Source organism: Camelus bactrianus, chromosome 19 (genome assembly GCF_048773025.1).
Source record: "Camelus bactrianus isolate YW-2024 breed Bactrian camel chromosome 19, ASM4877302v1, whole genome shotgun sequence".
NCBI lineage: Eukaryota > Metazoa > Chordata > Mammalia > Artiodactyla > Camelidae > Camelus > Camelus bactrianus.
The window spans coordinates 31,707,514-31,730,884 of NC_133557.1; the positions used below are offsets into that span (position 1 = coordinate 31,707,514).

General features: G+C 55.4%; 1 protein-coding gene across 1 annotated transcript in view; it reads right to left on the reverse strand.

Annotated features, from left to right (window-relative positions):
• The window catches only part of TAF4 (TATA-box binding protein associated factor 4), a 62,762-nt gene that overhangs the window by 22,639 nt on the left and 16,752 nt on the right, over positions 1-23,371 (reverse strand). Inside the window, 4 exon segments of the mRNA XM_074347531.1 lie at positions 961-1,083; positions 1,945-2,064; positions 4,289-4,408; positions 5,257-5,423. Of these exon segments, the coding sequence (XP_074203632.1) occupies positions 961-1,083; positions 1,945-2,064; positions 4,289-4,408; positions 5,257-5,423 (530 nt within the window).

The window sequence follows — 23,371 nt, forward strand, 5'->3', positions numbered from 1 at the left end:
TAGAAGGTGAAACTGTTACAACCAAAACAAACAGAGCTGGGATCCCCTGCTCCTTGCAGGGGTGAGGTAACTTTTCAGTCTCTGAATTTCCTGAAAATATTTAAGTAGCATCTGAAGCGATCATTTTTGCTGGTTAGAGTGTGACTTCGTCCCTTTCCAGACCAAAGGCCATGTGTCTGCAGAGACGACGCAGAGCCGTCCTCAGAGGGCAGCGCCCCCAGCCCGGCCCTGAGGCCCGGGAGGGAGGCTGGGAAGGGCAGAAAACGTCCAGTAGCCCAGATGTTACCCCAGCAGGGCTCCTCGACAGAGAGACGGAAAAGAAAGAAAAAGACTCGGAAGGAGGGACCCTCGGGTTAGAAGTGGGGGCAGGTGGGCCCGGCGGACTCCTAACGGATCCCAGCAGACAACGTGGGTCTCGCCTCAGGGGCCCACGGGGCTGCAAGGGATCCTGCGGTCGCAGGTCGTGTCCAGGGATCCGGGCTGGCACACATGTGGGATTGGGGAGGGGCTCGGGATGGCAACGGGGGTGTAGCTGACTCTGAGTCAGGTAAGAACTAGTGACCAGCGGAGCCCGGGAGCCAGAGGGGCTCGTGACCCTGCTTTCTGCTTCTGTACCAGTTGAAAACTCCCCACTGAAAAGGTAAAACAGGTAGAGGAGCGAGAGAAAGCCTCGCAGCGCCCTCCGGCCGCGGTGCTGACATCACGCCCATGAGGCCAGTGCGCCCCTTTCAAGTGGGGAACGACGGATGGCGGATTTGGAAAAGGAGACTAAACACAGCCCCTCCTGCCGTGAGCGCCCCAGGAAGCCCGCCGGGCGAGCAGACAGCAGGGCTGCGGACAAGGGGGGCTGCCTCCACGGGGGGCCCTCGGCAGAGCCCCCAGGATGCTGGGCCCTGCTCCACGCCGGACGCGACCCAAACACAAGCGCCCGAGGCAAAGAGCCCAGCGCACGGTTCTTACCAGCAGATTCTGCACCAGCTCCTTCACATTAGCGGCTGTCTCTGTGGACTGTTTACCCGAGGAAGCCAGTTTTATTAACGTAGATAAAAAATTTTTACATTTCTTCACGTTTTCCATAGTTTCCTAGATACAAGTTAAAAAGATGAAAGAGGGAAAGTCTTAAAAGGCAGATTTTCCTCACTGCTTTTGGTTTAACTAAGACACGTACATCACGTAAGAAATCTGTGTTTCTTCCCTAAACTTCTTTCAAGAAAATGCAGTAACTCTCACGGCCTGACGAGGGGGGTATAAGCCAGGACGCGTGCTCTGCAGGGCCGTCCCCAGGTTTACTTCTCTCTCAGCCAGCAATCCGACTGGCAGGGACGTAATTAAGTAAAACACCGATAAATGTGGAAAAGATGATCTGTAGGTGTTCGCGTGACGCTGCGTGTCACAGAAGAGCTGACGTGTAAGTGCACAGTAAACGTAAATGAATTACGACACGGCTGCTAAAAGCGGAAAACACTTAGCAAGAAACATGAGAAGAGCAAGTCGTAAATAAAGTGCAATCCCACTGATTCAGAGATTCGTCCGTGTGCAGGAAAACTGCCAGAGATACATAAAAATGGGTGGCACCGCCGTTTCAGACCACAACCTCTGTGCAGTCCACGTCACTTCTGTGAATGCACCCGGTCTGGGCTTTGGTCACGTGGACGTCTCCACGGCCCAAAAGCCTCGTGCAGGGCGATGGGGTCCTTCCCACAGCCCTGCAGAGGCCACTGCCCTGGGCCCCCACCTCGTGTGGAAACCCAACACATTCGTGTGTCCGGGCCGTGGCTCCCGGGGTCGCCAGTGCTCTGAGGCAGCACAAATAAGACACACGGCCCCAAACAGCCCCCGGGGCCTTCGAGGAGGGGGAGGCGCATGCAGGCGGGCAGGCGTGACCGCGGGCGCAGGGCCCGGGCGGCGGGGAAGGCGCTGAGAGGCGTGGGAGGCGGCACTCACCGTGGCAGCTGTGGAGGTGGTGGTGGCCCCTGGGACCGTTCGCTGAGGTGTCCCCGTCTGAACAGCTGTCGCCGTCCCGAGTGAAGTTGTCTGGGCAGCACCACCCAGGACAAGCTGAGGCTACGAGAAGCCAAAACACGAGGTCAACAGAGGCTCCCCCGCAGGACCCAAGCCAGCCCCCGGCCCTGAGGCGGCCTTCCTCTGCACCGAGGAAGGCACACTTCGCTCCTGCAGCAAAAACGGCCGGAAATGAAGCCAATGTCTGGAAAGAACCTGGCTATCAGAAGTCGACCCTGAAAGCCACACGGCAACCATACAAATAATCTCTAAGTAACCACACCAGATCTCCCATCTCAGAAATTAAAAGGACAAAACAGAGAAACTGCAATCAAAACACCATCATCTGGTTCGCACGGGGAAGCTGCAGACAGGAAAGCCAGGACCCTGCACACATGCGGGCAGCCCGGGTGGGGTCAGCTGAGGTCCCGGCCCCTCCGCGGCCAGACCGACCCTGCTTTGCTCTCCAAAAGCGGTCACATCAAGAACACCCTGGAAAGGGGGGGTTTCAGAGCAGACGGGAGGACCGAAGGGTAGGCAGTGTTGGGAGGGGGGGCTGCTTTGCTGCTAAACAAATACATTTAAGGAAACGAACAGCTGGACGTCGGGCAACTCGGGCAGCTCAAACGCCGGCCTCGGTCGTGCTCCTGAGGCCTCTGCTCCGCGTGAACAAGCACAGCGCAGGTATTTACTGTCTTGTCTTTTCATCAGCCTCTTCCAACTTAAAACTTCAGCCTCCTTCCGTTTTCCAGTGTAACTGCCTCAGGGCTTCCGACGGCAGGGGCAGCGCAACCCTGAGCACGACGGCCAGCAGCTGGCCGAGCGAGCAGGGCCGGGCGCGGGGCCGGCCCCACGGAGGGGCGGGGGGGAGGAGGGGGCGGGGGGGAGGAGGGGGCCGGCTTCTTCTCGGTGGCTGGGGTTCTCTCCTACTTGTCACTTAGGCCTGCGTTGCTTTTGTAATTACAAAACATCAAAGAAGAAACTTCAAGGGAGGGAAAGTACGAGGACCGACCACAGCTGTCTCGGGAGCTGCGCCTGGACACCCAGAACACGCCCGGGCACTTCCGTCCCTGGCGCCCCCTTCACGTCAGGACTGGCTGCACACTCGCTTCTGCTGGTTGGATGAACACGCGTCTCACCAGACAACTGAGATTGTACCTGTTTTGATAAACTTATCTTCCACTGAACTGGAAACAAAAACTGACCCTGAGCTTCCCGACCTCGGAAAAGGCTCCTTTCACTAGATCTGAAGGTCAGACTCGCCAACCAAGCTGAGCTCAGCCAGAAGACCTGGTCCCGGGACGTGGCCGTCGCCTGGACAGCTCCTGACGTGGGGCAGACAGCTGAGCTCACTTACTTGGGACCCAACTGCTCTCGCAGCTGTTTTAAAAAAGCAGCGTGGCCGCTGCCGACGCAGCAAATGGGGACAGGACCCGGGAGGGTGGGTATAGCCTGGGGCCCCTGCAACCTTTCAGCCTCGCTCTCCTCCCAGGGGAAGTGGGCACCGTGGGGCCCGCAGCTCTGCGGGAGGCGGTGGGGGGACACCTGCTGGAACAGCAGACTCGAGATCACTGTAAAAACAGGAATGGCGTGGACAGCGGGCTCCCACCTGGCCGCCCCCAGAGGCCGCATCCTGGGACGGAGGGGCCAGCCAGTGCCCAGCCACCCGCCTCAGCTCCGCAGACCGGAGGCTGCCATCAGGAGCATCAGAACCCGCCGAGAGAGGCCAGGACCTGAAAACCCTGCCTTCCCACAGCTTAAAACGCTATTTAAAGACCCAAAAAACACACCAGCCCCATGCGGTCGACAGGAGACATTTCCGGAATGGCACTTCACCGCCGGTAAAGGTGCGGCAGCGGGAGGAAGCTCCGAGACACCCCTCACGCCCCACGTGTCCAGGGCCCGTCAGCAAGGGGTGTTGTGAGAATTACACACATGAACACGCACACACAGGGAGGATGCACGCGTCTGGGCCGCGAAGCCCGGACAAGGCCGTAGGTGCCACACACGCACAGTCCGTGCCCATCCCTCCTGCTCAGCCAACTCTGAATGAGGTGACACTTTTAGCTGGACTTCTAGCTGAGGGGGAAGCACTCTTAAAGAACGCTGCTGGTGTCAATCCCGCTTGGCTTTAAAGAAAAGAGCCTCAGCCTGTGTGTGTCGGTGGTCAGGGAAGCACCTCCTTCAGGAGCCGCCCCCCCCCCAAGCTCCAACCCCTGACACCCAGCGCCCGAGCCTGCAAGGCCTGACCCCTGACCAAGGCTGCCGCGTGGAGCCACGGCCTCACCTGAACTCCGGGCGAGCGCTGGAGCGCTGCGGTGGGCTGCACCGTCGTCTGGGCCTGAGACACTTGCTTGATTATGGTCGTAGGGGTCACCTGCCGTGCAATGATGGGGGTCCCAGGTGCCTGAAAAACAAGGAGTCGTCATCTAAAACGAGAGACAGGTGAGTAACACCCCGCCGCCTGGCGCCCCCAACAATCAGCCCTCTAGCACGCAACCAGTGCGCTCACGGGTGCCTACAAGTTCATTCACGATCCTCAGGGAGGCCGCCCTGGTTCCATACGTTTCTTACTAAAGTAAAAGGGTCTGATCAGAATCTTCACACACCGTATTCAGCAAAAGAGGCTACTTGTGAATCTCCGAGCACCCCCATGCCCTCTGCCTACAGCACAGAAGCATCAACTCCAGAGGCAACCTGGCTCAAGTCACAGGAGAAAAGACTTCAAGACCATTCTCATCTCCACTTTAGTTACTACCTGCAGCCAACTCGGAACAGCAGGACCGTAGCATCAGACAGGCAGGCATCAGGAAATGAGAACAGGAAGGGGTAAAGGCCTGGCACCGGCCCAGGTGGAAATTAAGAAGCCGGACGCTGGAGGAGGTGCACGTCCTAGGCACTCGGCTTCGAGCATCAGAGCCCGTCATCCCGCCACAGTCTCAGGGTCAGGGCACGAACCCCAAAGGCCCAGACGTCCATGGGGGGGTGCTGTTCACATCATCCCATGATGTTCTCACCTGCCTCCCGGATAGTAAGAGCTAACACTGACTCAGCGTCCACCCTGCTCCACTGGCCTTGGCCCTGAAATGCCCTAACTCGGCCCTCGTACCAGCCCTATGGGAGCAGCACTGGGAGGAGCTCCACTCTGCAGAAGAGGAAACTGAGGCACAGGAAGCTGAGTCACGGGAGAGGAGGGACAGGGCCAGGACACAGGGCTCTCCTCCGGTAGGGCCGCCCAGACGCGCACACACTCACCTGCACGGTGGAGATCTGCACGGGGGGGGCACTTGTGGGGGTGGCCGGCCGGGGCGCCATGGTGGTCTGAGGCTGGGCCTGGGCGTGGGCCTGGGCCTGCATCTGGGCCAAGGCCTGCTGAGGAATCATTAACAGCTGCCCGTTCTCGCTGCGCACGAGGACCATACCTGGGGGGGGAAGGAGACGGCGTCAGGAAACGTGCCCCGAAAGCGCGGACTCTCTCAGGGAGCCAGACAGCTTTGAGGAGTGAGAGGGGAAGTTGTAAACGTGCAGAGCAGACGTGCCCACAACGATGGTGCACAGGATGGAGCCAACGCAGGGCATCCTCGTGGACTTGGAGTGGCAGCTGAGACCCGTCCGTCAGCAACCAGGCAGCGAAGCTCCTGGAGCCACACTGGCAGCCCCTCGGCCACCCTGTACGGCCTGCAGGTGAGGAGGCCAGGACAGCAGGCCAGGGGCCTAGTGTGAGAGTGCCCACGGCTGCCCCAGCACAGCCAAGTTCACAAGGCAGCGGGTGTCAGGCGAGAGGTCATGACTGGAGCCTCAGACCCCAAGCCCTGCCCTAGACCCCACAGCCAGCCCACCCCGACCCCTACTGCCCATCTCTGGAGGCAGCCTGGCCTCCTCTCCCGCCCCACGGGCTGAGCTGGGCCCCAGGGGACAGCACCCCCACAGCCGCGCCCTTGGGCTTCCCTGCCTGGAGTCCTGTGAAGCCCCAAAATCTCCTTCTTCGAGCAAGACCCCTCTTGGATGCAAGGCCAGCTGTGCCCAGGGCAACCCAGGACGCCCACCACGGGGACACAGACACGGAGCAGCACTCACTCTTCATGCTGCTTCAGCTAAGGTGCTGGAACGCAAATCAGAGCGGTCAGGTTTGGCACTAACTCGAGCTTCAAAAACCAGCAACCAATTCTACCCGAGACCTCACCTGGAAGAGCAGCACACTCACACTGAACTTCCCAGGACAGAGCCACTGACAGAGCCGCAGGGGGCCCACAGGCACCGAGACACCACGCTTCCCGGAGCGAGGCCTCGGCAGAGGGCGGCACCGAGCGGCCACTGAAGGACAAGGCGCCGGGCCAGGGTCGCCCGGGGAGCCGCTGCATGGCAGCCCCTGCACCCCTGCTCAGAAACTGCGCTCAAAGTGGTACCCAAGCCTGAGGACCTCCTGCCGGAGATCTCGGCGGTGACATCAGGCACCCCCTCCCAAAGCAAACGGTAGTTGGAGCCAACTTAGAAGTCAGAGGGTGCTGGGTCCCGGCTCCTCCAAACCCATCACGACATCAGGGAATGACAGGCCTCTCCCTGGGTTCAGGTCTACAACTCTTGACCCAGAAGAACCACGTTCATGCCCATTAAAAGAGCTTCCCCTCAAAACAGCCCTTTTAAAAGAAACTATGCTGAAATTAAAAAAAAAAGTCTCCTGCCAGTAACTCCCTCCACTGAAGCCTCTGCAACCTGGGCGCCTGCTGAAGCGCTGTCGGAGCGGCCTGGAGGGCCCGGGGCAGCCACGGGCAGCTGGACTCAGGGCTGGCCCACCGGGGGACGGCACAGCCACGCAGCCAGGACCACAACCACGCCGGGGGCCCCGGAAGAGGGGGCTCGGTGAGCACCCAGCTGTCCCCTCGGCAGCTCACCCTGTCCCCGTCTCAGACGTCCCAGGAGCCACCGCTGCAGCTGGCTGGGGAGAAGGGCAGCTGAGCAGGCCCCACAGGCCACACGGCTGGCAACCCCGATTTCAAACCTGCTAACGTAGCAGCTGATGTGAACACCTTGATCATCGGGTGGTTTTTTTGCTTAAAAAATAATGTATATGGGAAAAAGGGAATATTTATGTAATAATATCCATGAAACAGCAACGTGGTTAACATGCCGATGAAGTAAGTGGCTTTTGGACACAGAAGTCTGAAAAAACAGACACTGGGGCAGAGCACCGTGCCCTTGGTGAGAAGAAAGCTGGGGACGGAAGCAGACGCCCACCCAGCAGCGACGGCATGACCCTCACGAGAAACGTCTCGAGCAGATACATAAACGGTAAGCGAGAAACGGGACGGCTGCCACCAGGCATGAAGGCCGCGTGGCCGCAGCCTCAGGAACACCGCGTGGCTCCCCAGGGGAGGGAGGCGGACTACACAGGGCCAGCGGGGCGGGGGCCGTCCTGGGACACTCTTCCCTGTCAGCCCCCCCCCAACCCAGTTACAACAGCTCAGTCACTGATTCAACAAAAAGCAGTCAGCCGTGCACGTGGCACCCCGGGGGGTCAGAACACAGACGCCCGCACCGCACACCCGCATTAATGGCACTGTCACTGTCCTGGATCTTGTAAACTCTGGTTATAACCACTCATTGCAAACAGGAAACTGTGTAATATCTATTCACGCAAAGGCGAAAAAACACAGCTTTGTCTCAAAATGTAACTGAAATGAGCTTTAGATAAAAGGTCACGAGAAAGCAGTCTCCTGCGCTTACCGCAGCACCTGCCACCCAGTGCCTCGAGGCCCCCGTCACCAGCCCTCTGCGTGTGCAGCTGCGGCTCAAGGGGTGGCCCAGGAAGGGCCCCGCAGCCAGCGGGTGAGTGGCTTCCCTGAGGGTGCCCAGACACCGAGGGCCCACTGCACGGTCCCTGGCAGTTTGGCTTCAACAGTGGCCAAGAAAAGAGCTGCACAGACACTCCTCTGGCCCTTAAATCAGGGAAGGAGACGTCCACCCTGTCACAGTACACGCAACGTCCATTTCAGAGGCCCCTCGGGGGGGAGGGTGCAGCTCAGCAGTGGGGCGCACACGGGGTACTGGGTTCAATCCCTGGTGCCTCCATTAATAAATAAATAAACCCAGTTACCTCCCCCCAGAAATTAAAACAAAAAAATCCAAAGGCTCTTCAGATTCCCTGAAGGCAGTGAACAGGCAAGGCAGGAGCCAGGGACCAGGCCGCCCCTCCTGACCCAGCCGACCCCGCCGCCCAGGCCGCCGCCCGTACCCCTCACCCCCAGGACCCCTCTTCCACTCGGGGCACTCTAAAACCAAAACCAGCCAATTGCATGACCCACAGTCATGACGCATGCAGTTCAAGCAGCCAGAAAACAACTCAGGTTTTCTCTTTAAATAACTTTCCTGTCTTTCTCAGTAAAGAGTCAGTATTTGTCAGGAAGCATGGAGACGCGCAAGGAACACAGAAGCCTCCTGAGCCTCCGCTGGCCGATTCCCTTGCGTTCCCGGGCCCACGTGCAGATGTGTGACAGCTGTGGTTTGATGACCATAAAGAAAACTGAGGTCATTTTGATGATACTCAGTTTGGTATTTTCTTCTTTTCAAAACCACACTCTTCAGTGGCTACGTGGCATTTCATACAAAATACATTCACATTCTTCATTGGTGAGGACAAGCTACTTTCTATTTTTCGTTACTGTGGAAGCACTGGTGTTTAAACTACAATGCGCAGCACAAACTGGCACCAGGAGTTTGAAGGCACCCTGCGTGGTGGTGACCGAGCCCCCGTGTGCTCAGGGTAACAGGCCCCGCGGGACCAGCCCGCGGGCTCTGTGGGGCGCCATGTCCCCCGAGCCTGAGCACAGCCAATGGCTCTTGAAGACTGAATCCCACCATCCCTCACGCACCTGAGTTCAAGGTCAACTCGCGTGCTCTTCCCCAACGTGAGTGGCTCCCATCCCTTTTGTGTCAACATTTTTCACTGTATTTTCAGCCAAAATGTAGGTCAGCCAAAGCTACACTACAGAGTGAACAGGCATTTTCTGGCTGGCCAGGGAACCTCCACCCGGAAGACATCACTCGTGGGGAAACACTCCTCAGCACAACCTTCAGGGGCTCCAGGCCCCGACCTCGCCCTGTCCCACAAGCCTCCTTCCCCTGGGCTTGGGGGCCCCTGGCCCAGGGAACAGCGGCTGTGATGGCACAAGCAGCGAACAGCAGCCAGGTCAGAGAGACCAGGCCCCACCCTCACCATCACCATCACCCGGCAAGGCTCCCAGCACTGTCACCTGCCAGACTGCACTGAGGGTCTGCAAAGACGGGGGACAAAGGGCAGACCCCCCACAATTAACTGGCCCCCAACCCCCGACATGGACACTAAGGCAGCAGAGAAACGCCGCACGTGCTGTGACACAGCCTAGAATGCACTCCTGAGAGCTGCGCCCCGCTCAGCGTGTCCCACGGGTGGAGGAGAGCTGGGTGGCCTCCCCGAGGCCCGCACAGCCCCAGACCAGGGTGGACGGTGGCCCTCCTGCCATACCCTCTCCCCTAGCCCTGCCTGAGCTCCCCTCCAGCAGGTCCCCACTGGATGGGGTCCCCCAACTATACCAGTGCAAGAGACTCAGCAAGATGCCAACTCGGACCCTGGGAAGCAGATTTAAATTCAGCCTAAATGTGCCTTTTACTCTTTTGGCTGTTTGTCTTTTAAATCACCCAAAGTTAAGTGCTTAATCCTGCAGAAGCCCTGATGGCTGAAAAGCTGGCGGTGGGGGAGGGGTTAAGATGTGAGTGGGCGGGGCACCTGTGTCCTGACTGCACATCCCCCTAGACCTCAGCTCTGAGGGAGGGCAGAGCACGCTGCCACCCTCCAAGGGCCCAGTTCACGCCCAGTTCACTAGGGGACTGGGCCCCGGCCCCTGGTCCCAGGGTTTCCCACCTTCAAGAGCATCTGGTCAGCGTCCTGCCTGACCACACCTTGGGAACACTCCTCCCCACCTCGTCCATAACACCGCACAATTCCGACCACCATTCCTGAAAACTCTCTCTCCCCCCGAAGCAGGACGCTGGCGGGGGGGGCGAGGGTCAAGCAGGGACACAACCTCGGGGGTGAAGGAAGCCCAGCCCCGACCCGGCGCCCTCTTCTCCGCGAAGGCTCATCTTACTTCTTCAAGGGGCATCTGCGCTGAAACGGCAGACGCGCAGCACGTGTCGCTTCTAAAACCGGTTTCCCACTAAGCCAGATGTTTTCCGTTTCATCGTTTCAGGGAGCGAATTTAAGGCTCAAAGCAGGAACAGCACAAGAGGAAGTGCCGGTGCTGAAGTCTAGGAGCAGCGATGTGGCTGCATTTCTGAACATCCCGCTACAGGCAAAGCACCTGCAGCTCCCACCCACCCCAAAAGCTGCTGCGAAGTCACACACTGCAACTCGCACGCTGACAACTACAAAAACAGGCTGAGAGAAATTAAGGAAGACCTAAGTCAGTGAAGAGATTCACCACGCCTTGTTCACGGGCCGGGAAACTCAGACAGCTGAGATGTCAACTCCCCTCAAACTCATCTGCAGGTGCAGCACAGTCCCCCCGAATCCCGGCAGCCATGCGTGTGGGAACAGACACGCCTACTCTAAACTCACAGAGAAATGCAAAGGTCCGCAAGCTCCAAAGTGCTATGGAAAAGGGCAAGAGTCAGAAGACTGACGCTGCCTGTCTCAGAGATGTGCTAGAAAGCCACAAGGGTCAGGGCGGAGAGCTGACACCAAGTTAAACAGCAGATCAGTGGGACGCAACGGAGTCCAGGAACAGCCTGCACACACGTGGACAGCTGGGTTTTGGCAAAAATACAAAGGAAATTCAGCAAAAAAATAAGTCTTTTCAAAAAACAGGGAACAAGCAAACATCCATACGGAAGCCACACCTCACACTACGCACCAACACCACCTCGAAGGGAATCCCAGACCTGAATGCAGGCCCCAACCCTCTAAAACTCCCGGACGAAGACACAGGGAAGAGCTCGGCGACGCGGGTCATGCAAAGACGTTCCAGACACACCACCAGGAAAACACCCGTGAAAGAACAAGCTAACGAACTGGACTCGCCGAACCTCAAAACGCCTGCTCTTCAGAAGACACTGCTGCGCGGAGAGACAGGCCCTGGGCGGCAGCACCTCTGCAGGGCATGGAGCTGGTCACGTCCGAACACGCAGAACCCAGACTCCGCGCGAGAAAACAAACCGCCTGGGACCGACAGGGGCAAGAGAGTTAAACAGACGCTCCACCAGAGAAGACACAGAGGCAAAGCAGCAGTGAAAGCACGCTCAGCGTCGCTGCTCATCAGGAGCCTGCAAATCAACCCCACAACGCAATGCCGCTGCACGCCCTCTAAACGGCCGAGAGTAGAAGGACGGGCCACCCCAGGGGCCGAGGAGGCAGGGGAGGAATCGGGGTTCTCAACGTACCCCGCAGTTCCCTACAGAGTTCAACCCTCCCACCCCTAGGTGCTCAAACAAGAGAAGAGGAAGAATAAGCCCCTGCAAGAGCCCCAAACTGGAAAGACGCCAAACGCGCAGCAGCAGGCGAGGACAGCTTCCGACCCACCCACACGACAGAGCAGCACTCCCAGGTGAGGTGGAACCAGCTGGCACAGGAGCAACAGGGGCGAGCCTGCCGCCGCAGCGGAGGAGCCTGTGGAGACCCTGCCCCCACAGAGCTTCGGCTCTGGGAGTGGGGCGATCCCCCCCACCACAGCCCCCGCCGCTCTGCAGCCTCACCTCGAGGACGCTGGCCACAGGCTCCGCCATGCACACAGGGCCGCCACCTGGAACGCTCCTCCTCCCCTGGTCACCTCCCTACTCATCGCGGACCCCTCCCCACCATCTGGGGTGCCATGAGCCCCACTTCCACAGCTGGGCTCCCTGAAGTGCTGGACCCAACACCCTGCACTCCCATGGCCTCCTGCACCTGCGTGTGTCTCTAGTCTTCCTTAAACCAGCTTATGCTGGAGATGGAGCTCTCTTACAAATTATAACCCAAAGCTGCAGACACCCACCCACAGACACCCTTCCCCACGGTGAGCTGCGTGCTAAGGCATCAAGGCCATAAAGCACTTTCTTTACCTAATGACTCCAACAACACACACCAAAGGCGCAGGGCACAGCCTCGTACCTGTAAACACTAACCCCTTCAGCTACAGTTTAAATTGCTTTGATAAAACTGCAGGAACAGGTAAGTCTAGAGGCCGAGCACAGAGGTGTTAACCGTATTAGTCTTCCAAGTTTCAAATTGCTCAAAATGAAAACTGGAGGCGGGAAGTGCTCCGCTATCTGGAGACGCCACTGCAGGTGACATGAGCAGGGAGGGCCAGGCCCACAGGTGCTCCCAGGAACGCAACTTGCGCCAGAGCTCAGAGACCAGCCACGTAGCGGGAGCCCTGCCACCTTCACGCTGCCAGGGGTCTAGAACAGGGTGAAAACCGAAGACCCACGGTGTCTGGGGCTGACCCAGGGTCACGTCAAGGTAAAGTGCATGTATGGAGCTGGCCATGGATCGGGGCCGGCACTTACAGACAGCACACGCAGCTGGGAGGGCCGGGGCGGGGTGCAGGCCAGGCCCCAGGAGGGGAATGAGAGCGGGGGACACGCTTACCCATGCCGCCGGAGCCAGGAGAGCGCATCAACAGGCCGAGTTTCCAGCCCACTCAACTGAGCAGGTGCGGTAAATGGAATGACCACCCCAGAGGTGAAGTCTCCCCAAAACTACAGAGCACAGTTCTTTTACATAGAAGTCTAATACTAACTTAAGTTTGCCTGGCGTGGAGACAGACACAATTTAAGACAGCCCATCATTCAAGAATTCCGGCAGTAAGGCCACACCTCACGCTCCCCTCCCGCCTCAGGCTGAGCACGGCCGTCTCAGCAGAGAAGCACCAAAATCCATCAACAGCATCACTCTTTTTACCTGAGGCCCACAGAAGAGAAACCTGTTTCAGACCACACCCCCCAGCCAGGGACCAGCCAGGGACCAGCCAGGGCCAAGAAAACCGAGCAGGTGGCTGCTGTCAGGGCTGCTGGTGCAAATGCACACGTGCACTTTCCCGGGCTGGCAGGGCTTCCAAAGCTGGCGGTTAGGAAAGGTATCCGAAATGTCTGATTGAGACAAGACAAAAATCCAAAAACCCCAGGACAGGTTGATGCCTCCCGCCCTCTGGCCTTCAAGTCGGCTTTCCCACCTGACCCTGGCAAAGCACCCCCGCCGCCACCACTCGGGGTCAAAACAGAGCTCAGCCCGAGTCCCAGGCCCCCGCACGTTACTTTGACTTCTCACTCCATACGGTGACTTTCTAAGTCTTGAGGACACTGAGTCACGGTTCTAAGTAAGATGCCCGCTGGAGCTGCTCAGGACTGTGGTGAAGAACTCACATGTGCTCACACACAGGCACACGTCCACAGATCTGCTCCCCACAGGACAGGGTGGGGGGGCAGGGGAGCAGGGAGGGATGCAGATCTGCCCTGACATCAAGCCTCTCCATACAGGTTGGAATTTTGTAATGGACCTGCTTAGCGTGCAATTTCTGCGGGGAAAAAAATTGTATCCAAAAACTTGACTACCCTGCCAGTAACCACAACTGTCTTACCTACTTTAAAAATTGGCCAGAAACTCTTATCAAGCAACTCCTGAAAGCAACCCAAAGGGCCGACACCAGAGACCTCAACCTCACCAACAGGCCGGCGGAGGCAGGGGGGAGGCACTTCAGGTGGCTGGCCCGCCCTCCAGGCTCGCTCAGCTGGGCCTCCACGCCAGCTCGGACGGGGGCGGCGCAGGCACACACCACGGGTCTCTTCCAGCAGCACCAGCCCCGTTACCTACGCCTGTCCCTTGACCCAGCGGTCAAGTTCCAGTCCCTGTGTAGTGGGACACGCGCCTTCATATCACTCCACAGCACTCCACCTGTGTGCTGGCGAGGATGCGAGTCCTCGATGTACCAGTGACATGAAAAGACAACTGCAGGACAGCACGCGTGACTGGTTCACATACAAGTCACGCGTGCACGTTTAGTTCTGCACTTGGGAGGTGAAAACCTATGGGCAAGACACACCTAAGGGAACTACATCTGGTATCTTGTAATAACATGTAATGAGAAGGAATATGCTAAAGAATATGTGAACGTACATACAACCGCGTCACTATGCTTGTGCTGGACACCAGGAACGAACACAACATTGTACATCAACTACACTTCAATAAAAGTTTAAAAATAGAGAGATACACCTAAGAGTGTGTACGTCTCAGGAGAGGACACACAGGGGTGCACTGCTTACAGATCTGTAAACGAGCACTACAGTCACTTTGCGAAACCACAGAAAGAAAAACAGCGCCAAGAAGTGCTGTGGTGACAGGCTGCTTGGGGGGGTTCACACTCCCCAGGCCCCAAGGTTCCCTCAACCCTCCAGGGCCATCTCCCCCTCCCTCTTCCCCACGGCCACCACCAAGGGGTGCCACCTGCCTGGCTCAAGGTGGCCAGTGGTCCATGTACTGTCCCACCCCCAGTCTTGGATACTCCATCCCTGCCTCCCATGTCCTGGGGTGGCCAGGGCCTTGTACTCCACAATCAACACTGAGGACAGTCTAAGGGCCCTGCTCTGCAAGTGACGGCTCCGTGCTCCATGCCTTCAGACACCTCACTCCTTTTCTGGGTGGTACAGGGAGATTGCTGTTCCCCCAAAGAGACATGGCTCCCCTGACGACACAGCAGGATGGAGTGCAAGCTCTCTCCTCCGACCTCACCACGACACGGGCCTCACCACGACACGGTGTCAGCGCCCTTTACCTCCTGCTGTCCCCACAAGTGCCCGAGCACACTTCACAGAAAGCCCTCGTCCCCGCTTATACACGTGCAGTAGTCGGGGAATGACTTCTGTGCCCCTGGCAGGCTTCTCTGTGCATCTTTCCGTGGAACACCTGCTGAGAAGAGAGAGCCTCGGGCCCGATACCACTTCTGCTTCACTTATATCCTCATTTTAATCAGCCAACACTGGTTTCTCATTTTCTCACCTTTGTAAAATCCCTGAAATCAGAGGGCCTCAGAGGCTTCTCCTCTGGGGCCCTGGACCCTTGGCCGAGGCGGCCGAGGATGAGGTGTTAGGCATCCAAACCCCACTCTCCAGCACCGGAGCCCGTGGCCCAGAGTCTGCGAGTCAGCCGCCAGGGCGGCCCTCCCGTGAGAACAGCGAGCACACTGGCTCGGCCCAGTCAACCCCCTTCAGTTTCCTGAACTCCCGGTATAAAGCCTGAGCGTATTCCACTCCGGTCTTGTCCAAAGCTACATATTCTGCACTAACAGAGAACCTGTATCCAGGCACAATTTTATTGCATTCTCTCCCATCTGAGGATTCTGAACCCCAAACAATGCTTTGGTTCCCCGGCTTTGACTAGCAGAAGTCAACCCGTGCCCCACCCCCAAACACACACAGCGGCCCACGGAGCCCAGGGCGGGGACTCCTGCGCTCACCCGTTTCACCCTGTCCTTCCTGTGTCTCCCACATCCCAACTTTCTCTGAACTTCACCGGCTATTATTTTTACCGTTCACTTAAGTTCTTTCTAGGGTCTGTGTAAATAAACAGAGAAGAACAAGCAAAACCGCAAGGGTGCAGCCTGGAGGCAGGGCCCCGAGAACCGCCTCCCTCTGCAAAGCGGCGCCATGTCAAGAGCGGTTCTGGAAACAGGACAGGTGGCCCCGCACCTGCACCAGGTGGAGGGCGCACAGGACCCTGTGGAGAAACATGCTGGGCCTTTGCCAAGATCAGTGAGCAGAGGAAAGGGCCTCCTCTCAGAGTCACGCACACCGGCACTCTACTCAGCAAGCTCCGACCCGGATGGATGGGTCAGTACCAGCTTCTCTAACCTAAAACCCACAGGTCTGTCCAGAATGGGACAAACGTCCCCACCCTCACGTGTTCAACTGCTCATCAAGCTGGCATTTGGCCCAAGAGGCCACAGAAGAGGGATTCAACTCAAAGAGTCAGAGGCAGGAAGAGCGGCCCAGGCCGCGGGGCGCAGCTCCGGGGGGCCAGGCCCGTTGTGGGCACCTCGGACCAGGGCCACCCTGCGCCCAGGCTCACGGGCACGGAGGTTGGGTGGCTGGTGCCACGCACCTTGCGTGATTTACAACACAACTCCAGCTCCCCAAATTCAACTACCCGGCAACCCCACTTATCAGAACACCCCCGAGAGGAAGGAGCAAAACAAGGGACCCCGACCTCCACCCACTCACTCCCTCAGCTAGCCGGCCAGTACTGACCAAGGACCGCTAGGTTCCAGACGGGACCGGGCACCGACAGAAACCAGTGACACCGGCCTGGGGCTTCCCGCGGGGTGGGGAAGGCGGGCACCAGCCAACAGACCACATATCCAGTCAGCGCTCCAGCCAGTCAGTGCGGTCACCAAGCTACTGGCTGCACACCCACAATCAGCCAGTGAAGGGTGTGCAGCCCGGGGATGTGCCTGGACTAACCCAGGGGCCTGAATGGTCTCCTGAAGGAAGCCACGTGGAAACGACCGGGAAGGTAGGGTGGGGACAAGCTGGCAGGACTGGGGATGAGGACACCCCACGTCCCAGCTAGGGAGGCAAAGCCAACCAAGGGACACGCTGAGGGAGGAACAAGGGGACCCGGGGGGCTGAGATCCAGGCCCGAGAGCACGAGGCCACGGGAGAGGCCACGGGAGAGGCCACGGGAGGGCCCCCGGGCCGAGCAGGAGGCAGTGGGGACCGGGCATCCCAGCGATGGCATCAGTCTCCAGGAAGCCTGGGGGCACAGCCGGGAAGCCAGAGGCCCGGGAAGGAGAGGGAAGGTGAGGAGAAGGGGCTCATGAAACACAACGGAAGGCAATCCCACAGCTGCAGAAACAGCACTTGATAAACTCGAAATCCACTCATGCCTAAAATACATGTTATTTCCCGCCGAGAAAAGCAAACAACTTCAGAAAACAAGGAGCTTCCCTAACCTGATGAAGTGAGTCCCCAGACTCTCCCTCCAAGGGAGTCAGCCGAGCGACAGGCACAGAGCAAGGGTGCCGGACGGCACCCCTCCCGTGCGGCACCGCGACAGAGGCCCCAGCAAGCCCCAAAGGCCAGAGGACACGCAGAGAAGCGGGAACGTGCGGAGCTGAGTGACACTCAACTGTCCTCAGCTGCAGAGAACACCCCAAAATCTGCACACGCCGTTTAGTGAAAGGGTTTGATGACACTGTTAGACATAAGCTTAATATCCAACATTCTACTACAATTCAGCACTTCGTCAACAAAGAATTAGAAACTGTGATGTTAAAAAAACTACTATTTACAGTAAGAGGAATAAACTGAGAGTATCCTGGGATAAATCTAACAAAGTATGCACAACACCTACAGGGAAAAATACACAAAACTTGACTGAAAGATACTATAGAAGATCCAAGTGGAGCGATAGGCCACATTCATGAACGCACAAACACCGAACCAGAGTGGCAGATCCTCCCCGAACGGACCCACAGGTCAGTGCAATTCTGATCAAAATAACCTGAAGGAACTTTCCTGAGCCTCAAAGAGCTGATGCAAAAATTTACCAGCAAGATCAACATTCCAAGGCTAGCACAGACAATTCTCAGGAAGAATCCAGCGGGGTCCTGGGCCAGCAGAGACAGCACGAAGCTCTCCTACTGATGGACACGACGGTACTGACAAAGCCATAAACCAGGAGAGAACCACCCAGAAACAGACCCCTGCATAGCATAAAACTTCAAATATTACAGAAAAGACATGCAGATCAGTGAGGTGAAGGCCATCCAGAGAAGGAAGGCCAGGACAACTCTTCATCCAAACGGAAAATAAAAACAGAACTACCACAACACACGAGAGTCTCATTCCAGGAGGACTGAAGACACAAAAGTGGAAGCAAACACTAAAATCTTAGAAGAAAATAGAGGAGACTACTCTATGACCTTAGGGTTGGAAAGAACTTCTTGAACATGATTGGAAAAGGTATTTGCCATAAAGAAAAAGACAGATTCAGCTACATTAAAATCAAGCACTCCTATTCATCAGAAGACACCATTAAGGAAGTGATAAGCTGTAAGCTGAAAAAACTTGCTGGTCACCTATACAGCCCACATAGTAAAGGAACTGCAACCAAGACACAGACAGACTTCCCAGGAATTAATGAGAAAGTTCAAAAGAAAACTGGACAAAAAGACAAACACAAGACATCCCACAAAAGGACACCCGTAAACGGCAGCAAGCACACAAGATGACGCCACCTCCTGCGAGGCTGAAGAAGGAAATGAGAACTAAGGCAACACTGTGACGGCACCTCACTCGCAGCAGGTCTGGGGCACTGAGCAGCCTGACGACGCCCAGCGCGCCAGGGACGCGGAGGCCCAGAGCCCGCCGGTCGGCAGACTGACAGCAGCGGCCAGCACTCCGAGCGCCGGAGCCAGGCGGCCGCCAGCCCTCGCCAGCTCACACAGAAATGCTAGCAAGTCGGATGCCACGATATAGAAAATGATACCACCTCATGACCGAGGGGGGCTTATCCTAGGAATGCACCACGATTTCACATTCAAAACTGAATCCACACAACACCTTATTCACAGACTAAAAAAGGAAATCCACACAAGCATCTCAATGCATGAAGCAAAGGGCACCTGACAAACCAAACATCCAGTCATGACAAAAATTCTCACTGAACTAGGAATAAAGGGGATGTTCTCAACCCAATAAAGGAAATCTATGCAAATCCTACAGCTAACGTCATACATTGGACGGGGAAAAGTCTGAGCACGGTCCTCCAAAATCAGAAGCAAGGCAAAAAGGTCCACTCCCATTGCTCTAGTCAGCATTACACCAGAGGTTCCAGCAAGTGCAACACAGCGAGAAGGAAAATAAAAGGTGCACAGGTCAGAAGAAAGAGAAAACCTCTCTTTATTGCAGATAACACAGTTGTCTTTGTATAAAATCCTAAGCAATCTACAAAATTGCTACAAGAACTAATACACGAGTTGAGCGAGGCCACAGGGTACGAGGTCAATACTTAAAAGGCGACTGTATTTCTACACATTAGCAACAAACAATTGGAAACTGCAGTTTTTTTAAGTACCATTTACACAGCGTAAAAATATGAATACTTAAAGGTACGTTTGTTTAACAGAATATGGTAAAGACATAAACACTGTAAAACAACGCTGGGAGGGGCGGCGAAAGACCTAAAACGAGGGAGAGGTGTACCATGTACACAGATCGGAAGCCGGTTTTGTTAAGGCGTCAATAACCGTCAATCTGATTCACATGCTCAACATGACCCTAAGCAAGATACAAGAAGACTTTTTTGTAGAAACTGACAAGGTTAATCCTAAAACTTACACGGAAATGCAAAAGACCCAAGTAGTCCCAAACATTTTTTGGAAAAGAGCAGTCACGATTCACAATACCCGAGCTCAAGACTTACTAATCAAGCAGTGCTGTATCCTTATGCATAAGGATAAACGGATGGGACAGAATACAATCCAAAAATAAAGTCCACACATACACGGTCAACTGATTCTCATAAAAGTGTCAGGATAATTCAATAGAGAAAGGAGGATCTTTTCATCAAATGGGGCCAGTACAACTGGATATTTTATGAAGAAAAAAATGAATCTCAACCCCTTACCTTATAAGCACCCAAAATTAACTTGAATTGGATTGAGTAAGAGCTAAAACCATAAATATCCTATGAGAATTCATGGGAGAAAATCCTTGTGCACTGGGTTAGGCAAAAATTTCTTTGATAACACATAATGTGAATGCTGAAAGAAAGAAACTGATAAACTGTACTTTACTAAACTTGAAAACTTACTCTTTGCAATACACTGTTAGATAAATGAAAAGGTAAACAGATTAGGAGAAAATATTTATAAAACAATTTTATCTGATAAAGGACTTGTATCTGTATTTTTTAAACTCTCACCAAGCCAACAGTAACAAAAAGAAAAACCCAATAAAAAACACAAGCGCGAGAGGTGAACAGACACTTCACGAAAGGTATGCAAACGACAGACACACACAGGAAAAGACGCTCCCCATCAGCCACTGGGGAAATGCAAACTAAAACCGCAACGGGACAGCACTACACGGCCATGGAATGGCGAACGTTTAAAACACTGACCATGTTATCTTTCAGCAAGGACTAGAAACAACCGTCACACGCTGCTGGTGGGAGCATACACCCGCACAGCCACCACAGAAACAGCTCGGCAGATTAACCAGGTAAACACTCCCTCACCACAGCCAGCAGCCCCACACCCAAGTATCTGCCCAAGAGAAGTGAAAACGTATGTCCATACAAAGACTCACAGGGAAAATTTACAGCAGCATCGTCCTTAACTATCAAAAGCTGGAAACAACCCAAATATCCATCAACTGGTAACCAGATGAATAAAATGAGGTATACATCCATAGCCTGGGGCACTGCTCTACCACTAAGACGCATGCACTGATACATGCAACGACTGGGAACATTTCAGAAGTATTCTGCTGAGTGAGAGAAGCCAGACGTTAAAGATTACTATTGAATAATTTCATTCATATGAAATTCTAGAAAAGGTAAAATCATAGACAGGACAGATCACCGGTTGCCGAGGGTGGGAAGGGTGCGGGAGGGGCTCACCACCAATAAAAGGGGCGAGAAGAAAAATTTCTGTGGCTCTGGAAGTGTTCTGTATCTTGATTGTGGTGATGGCTACATTTTAGGTGTTTAATCAGAGAACTATACACTGAAAAGGATAAATTTTACTGTATGAAAACTGTGCCTCAATAAAAGAGACTTTAAAAAATAAACACACAGAGAGAGCACCGCACACCCATGAGCACAGTTATAACAAAACAGCGTCCCAGGCCAAGTGCCGGCGCTGACGCGAAGCAACAGGAACTCCTGTGCACCGAGGAGCCGAGAGGCGTCCGCACAGCCACTCGGGGGAATGGTTTGGTGGTTTCTGACGAGACTGAACACGCTTTCCATGTGACTCAGCAATTCCACTCCTAATGTTTACCCAAGAGGAAAGGATGTCCTCATGAAGCCTTGGCACTAATGTTCACAGAGGCTTCAATCATCATGGCCAAAATGGGGAACAAACCCACTCCACTGTCCACCCCTGGTAAATGGCCTGACATGCGGTGTGTCCAAAGGTGCACTGCGGCTCAGCATAAAAACCACGTGCTGATCCACGCGGCAATGCGGACGGATGCAAACCATTCCCTGAGTAGAGACCAACCGACACGAGAGAGCACACAGTGCACAAGTCCACGCACATGAAATTTCAGAAAGGCCAAGCCAAAGCACGGGGCCCAGGAGCAGGCAGAATGCTTGCTTGGGTCTGGGATGTCCTGGGGTGAACGGAGCGCCCTTTATTTCTCAAATCCAGTTTGTGGATCTTTCTTCCATGGTTCACGCCAGCTGTGTCCCAGGAACTCTTTCCTAATCTACGGGTATGAAGATCGCCACTTGCTTGCAGGACGTCACAGCAAGCGGGCAGCGCTTCCACTTCCGGGAGCCTGGGGTCTGGCATCCTGCCCCCTCGGGGGACCAGCCTGAGATGCCGTCTCCCCTGGACGGGCACCCTCCCCCATGAGCAAGCAGGTGCCAAGACCGTGGGCTTTTTCTGAAGCTGATGACTCCTCACAGCTCCTGCCCAGTAGTGGTGGAAGCTATGAGATGACACAGGGAAGACCTGGGTCTGCCTGGCTTTCCTCCCCCAAAATCAGAGCCCGAGTCATAAAAGGGAAACCGTTAAGTCATGTGCAAGTAACGTGAAGACCCTAACCAAGCAAGACAGGACACTGTCCTTGGTGGACTCTTAGGCTGAAACTACATGCAGGGGAGCTTCAGGGGCACAGCCTTCTTTAAAGACCCTGACTTCTAAGGTGGGGGATAAGGTGGGGGCGGGGAACCTTACGGAGGGGACGCCTGTCCAAGGTGCTGAAATGCTGGGCCCTCTCTTCCCCTCTACGAACACAGCACTTACACTGCCCAGCCCCCAAGTGCCCCAACCTGCCCTGGAGCAAGTCGGGCTTTGCCAGACAAGCGCCCCAGAGAACACGAACTCCCACCATCGACTCCAGTCACGGCGAAGTGACACGCCCAGGGAGCCAGAGACCCAGCGCGTCCGCACAGCACCTGGGACTCCTCAGTGGGCGTTCAAACGTGACTGGCCAGCACCACCCAGGACACACTCCCTGGAGGGCCCCCACGTCGAGCGATGCCCCGGACCCGCTCTTCCCCTTCTCTCTCACCCCTCCACCACAGCGCGGCCCAACCCCGTGGGCCACCTAACACTCACCTCCTTCCCCGCCACCCACAGTGTACGGCCACCACCCCCACTCTCTCCTGTGAGCAGGTGCCCGCTGCTGGGGAGGGTTGCTTTCTAATGCAAGTCCCCAAATTACCCCTGAAAGTCCCTACAACCCCAGTGGTGGCGGGCTCCAGCACGGACACTGGCACTTGTTCACCTGAACCCCAGACCAAGGAGAGGGCTTGCCTTGCAGAGTCTGGTGTCCCCAAAAAAGCTTTTCTAAGAACACTGGACCCACACCTGGAGACTGAGAAGAGCCCTGAGGCCGGGTGTGGCTCCCTGCAGGGCTCTCCTTCAGCCGCCCAGGGAGGCCACTCCCTGACGACTCTCCCCAGGACACCCCCATTCGTGACAGAAACTCTCAGTAAAGGAACGGGGGGGGTGGGGGGAACTTCCTCAACTTAATCTACAGAAAACCAACAGCGATCATCACACTCAGGGGTGAAAAACTCAAAGCTTCTCCACTAAGACCTGGTACAAGGTGAGAATGTTCCCCCTCAAGGCTGCTTTTCAACTGGAAGTCCTAGCCAGTGTAATGAAAGAAAAGGAAGTAAAAGGTATACAGCTTGGAAAGGAAGAAATAAAACTACGTTTGTTCACAGATCATATGGTCATCTACACAGAAAATCCAGAAGAACTGACAAAAAACAAATAAATTAAATAAACAAACAAAAAAACTCCTGGAGCCTACAGCAAGCTTGCAGGACACAAGGTTAGCATATAAAGGTCAACTGCTTTCCTACAAACCAACAGCAACAAACAGAGTTCGAAATTAAAAACACAGTACCATTTACTTCAGCACCCAAAAAATGAAACACTTAGATATAAATCTATCATAATACACACAAAATCTGCATGAGGCTAACTATGAAACTCTGATGAATTAAATCAAAGCAGGACTAAATCAACGGAGACACGTTCCACATTCACAGACAGGAAGACTCAATGCTGGCGAGGCGTCAGCTCCTCCCAACTCAATCTACAGATCCAACGACACATCCCCAATCAAAATTCCAGCAAGTGACTTCATTAACATCGACAAACCTAAAGTTTACATG